The sequence below is a fragment of the Scophthalmus maximus genome, chromosome 4, assembly GCF_022379125.1.
Source record: "Scophthalmus maximus strain ysfricsl-2021 chromosome 4, ASM2237912v1, whole genome shotgun sequence".
NCBI lineage: Eukaryota > Metazoa > Chordata > Actinopteri > Pleuronectiformes > Scophthalmidae > Scophthalmus > Scophthalmus maximus.
The window spans coordinates 22,768,660-22,772,500 of NC_061518.1; the positions used below are offsets into that span (position 1 = coordinate 22,768,660).

The window sequence follows — 3,841 nt, forward strand, 5'->3', positions numbered from 1 at the left end:
CTGAATAAACCTCTGAAGGGAGGACTCCACGAACAAACCTACTGTTTCAACACGGTTTGTTATCTCTGATCAGTAGCTGGATGAACACAGGTTTACATGTTGGGAATTTTAAAAACCAAACACATTACTTGGTGGTCAACCAATAAGACCTTAAATGATCTTAGAAGAAATACACTAAATTAAATTGTGTTTCATATGTTTATTTACTTGTGACTTCCTATATTATTAGTCACAAACTTCACATCATTTTATCAGAGTAATAATTCAGTAAAATCCAAAACACACCGACACCATCCACACTCTGTTACATCCAAGATAATTCAACCCTAAACCTTTTTTTTCAGTGGCGGCTTTTAATTGAGCATGAAGGTTCAGCAATATTTTTAATAAAGTAGAATAGTGACAATTTAGACTTTTTATTTATCATCAGAGTAATCCAGACGATCACTGTCTGTGGAAAGTGAAAACGATATGAACCACAAGAAGTCCAAGTAGCATGACTTTTCATGATGATTTTCTCAAATGTAATGAAATAGGCTACAGGCTACAGACACAGTGGTGTCGTTCGCCTCTGATTATGCTTCTCATATATTGTTATTGCATTTGAGTCACACATTTACAAATTCAAGTTTCAGAGAAGTAAATATCAAACAATCTGAACAAGACTAAGATCTTCAGCTGTGCGAGCAGCTTTGTGAGGCTCTACTCAGGCAAAATTATGGTTTCAACTAAATGCTATAGTCAGAATGCTAACCATTTCACAATAACAATATTAACATGCTGATGCTAAACCATTTACCATTTTGATGAAACAATTTTATGTCTTAGCATGCTAATATTTTCTAATTAGTAATAAACACAAAGTGCATTTAGGTCAAAGGGAAATGTCATTAGATCTGACGATATTTGTTCATAAACCAAAGTATTGGACAAGTAATCTTGACCCTATTGTGGTGCTACATGGAGAATGTTATGTATCAAAGTCGTGAAGATCAATGCTATGGAACCATGAATGTTCAATCAAAGGCTTTATCAACCTATTGTGTAGATGTTGGAATTTGTCACAGGAAAAGGAAAACGCTTTTGGTGGTGCTTTAGGAAATTCGGTCAGGGGATCTCTAAAGTATTATGATTCATCATGTTGGGACCATGAATGTTTCTAAAATTCCATGACAATGTATCTGGTTATTGATTAGATATTCAATTCTGGACAGAAGTGGTGGACTGACTAACAATATGAGTGATCAACACTGACACCGATGGAGATGTTCCTCAAGGCAGGCTTTTTAATTTATTATGAGAGTAAACCAGATGATCACTGTATAAATTTAAAATGATATTAAATAAAAAAGTCAAAGTAGCATGACTTTTTCTGATGACTTTTTAAAAATGCAATCAAATAGGCTTCTAGCTAAAACACAGAGGTGCAGTTAATGTGTCTTGACAGAAGGTGGGGGAATTATGAGCTTAAGTTAGGGACCATCTCAAAAGTGCATGCAAAATGTCCATGTCTTCATTGTCATTAGAGCTGTAGACATATATAAAGAATGTAGCTTTGTATTTCTCCTCAATTAAAGGTTGCCACTCAAAGCCTGTATTCAATTAAACTATCAAATATGTTATACAAATCTTAAGAAATTAGTGCATAGTAAATTCTACCTACAGCTTGTACTAGAGTCCCTTGCTTTGAGTCACAGTCATTCAGTAGTTCAGTTCAGTGAAATACATATACAGTGTGTATCACATCCCAGAGTTTATTACAGATGTAAAAATGTAAATTTCAAACCTTTAATGTCTGAAAAAAGATTTTTTTAAACACATACATGTTTTCATATGTTATGTTTTTTTTTACCCAATAATGCGGAACATATGTTGATGTATTTTCAGTACTATTTTATATATTTTATAATTTATAGTACTATTGTTGTAATGTCAACCTGACTACTTTTTACTGGGGGGCATTTCTCTCATTCTTTAGACAACTGGAAAATTATAGAGAAAGCAGAATTGTAGAAGAGACTCCTGCTTAAAGTAGTTTGCACATATTCAATGACTAATGACTGCTAATGTAAAATATCTGCAATTTGAAACACTAATAAAAGGTAAAACAATGACACAACAACAATCATGTTTCTTTATCTTTATTATAGACAGTTTAGGCTTGTTGGGTTCATATATTCTGACTGTTTGAAAGAATGTGGTAAAAGGACCTGTAATCTTTACCATTGTTATCATATATTGTAGTCACTTTTGATTCATTACAGAATATAAAACACAAACAGGAAAATTGTCAATTTAGTATATGAGGCGTCAACATTGTTGTTAGCAGCCATAGAGCCTGTGGATCCTCATGATGTCCCAGTAGGACATGCCCTGCCTCTGGCCGATCTGGGCGTTGGGGTCGGGGATGGGGGTGATGCTGTCTCTTCCGTACTGGATGGAGAAGGCAGTTTTTCCATAGTGCATGATGGAGGAGTAGTCGTAGGGAGTGTTGAGGTTGTTGGTGGACTGCTTGTAGAAGTTGTAGGCCATCTGTGGGTTGATGTTCTCCCAGTTGATCCTGACATGGTTGTCGCGGTCGCTCCTGGTCTGCTCGTGCTGGAAGCCCAGAGCGTGGTTGATCTCGTGCTGGACGATGCCGTGGTAGATGCAGCCCTGCCTGTTGAGAGAGAGCACCTGTCTGCCTCCCACTCTGCCCAGAGCGGAGAAACATCCGGCTTTGTTCTCAAAGCTGATGTAGTCGCGCTCGTTCTGACGGGGGGCGAAGCGAATGCAGGTCCTGCTGTGGAAGGACTTCATGGCGGAGTCGATCTTCTGCCTCTCCCAGCTGGTGAACTCTCTGCTCACGGTGAAGGGGATCACGACCAAGCCGTTGGAGCCTTTCCTCCACAGGCAGCTCTGGGACCAGCACCTCATGGCGTTTCTGGTTCTGGGAGCCAGCAGGTCTCCTTCCAGCAGGATCTCATCGGTGCCGTTGTTGGAGGTCAGAATCCTGGTGGTGATGTCAACGGTGTCGTCAGGGGCCTCTTCCTCGCTTTCTTCCTCCTGGAGAGGAAGAGACTGAGAGAGGCCGAGCAGGAGCAGCAGCAGCAGGCTGGCAGTGGGAGTCATCTTCAGGGTCGGTCTGGAGGCTGTGGAGCTTCTGTGGAGAGCTGCTGTGGAGACACTCCTGATGCTTTATGTTTGACTCAGTGCTGACCAGGGTCTTTATACTCTCCTCTACAGGTGTGTCTGCAGGATTATTATGGGCTGGGGTCCACACTGCTAGGCCTAAATAAACCTCTGAAGGGAGGACTCCAGACAAACCTACCGTTTCAACATGGTTTTCTTATCTGTTTTCATTAGATGTAGTGAAATTGATGGTTCACTGGGTGGAGTATTTGAAAATAGTTTATATGGTCTTCAACTATTAAGAAATTAAAATTAACTATAAAAACTATCATTAATTCAAAAAATAATTACATCACATGATAAATAAATATTAAATAAACAGTAACAGAGTTTTAAATAATTGAAGAAGAATCTTCATCTTCAAGCATTATGGGTAACATCTCTTTAGATCCTGTCTCTCCATTTTGAGGAATAATTGCTGTCTTCCCGTCTAAATTACATTAAAATGTGTTACTCAGAAAAAGTAAAAAAACAAATTACATAATCCTTGTGCTTTTTGAAATTGAAAACGACCCTCTTAGCTTTTTGCTGATGCAAATGATTAATTGTTTAATTGACAAAATAATCATGATAAGGATCATCAATAAATAGTGTGTTCACGTGTCCACTAGTTAAGCAGTTCGAAGTTGGTCATTTACTGTACCTGCTTGTATACATAATTGTAACGATG

General features: G+C 38.5%; 1 protein-coding gene across 1 annotated transcript; it reads right to left on the minus strand.

The window, feature by feature from the left end:
- Positions 1 to 2,288: 2,288 nt before the first annotated feature.
- On the minus strand, positions 2,289 to 3,591 carry LOC118302250 (high choriolytic enzyme 1-like). Its single transcript, XM_047331564.1, has one exon. It carries the CDS (start codon positions 3,109 to 3,111, stop codon positions 2,323 to 2,325), a length of 789 nt encoding a protein of 262 aa, XP_047187520.1. The 5' UTR covers positions 3,112 to 3,591; the 3' UTR covers positions 2,289 to 2,322.
- Between the last annotated feature and the right edge of the window lie 250 nt (positions 3,592 to 3,841).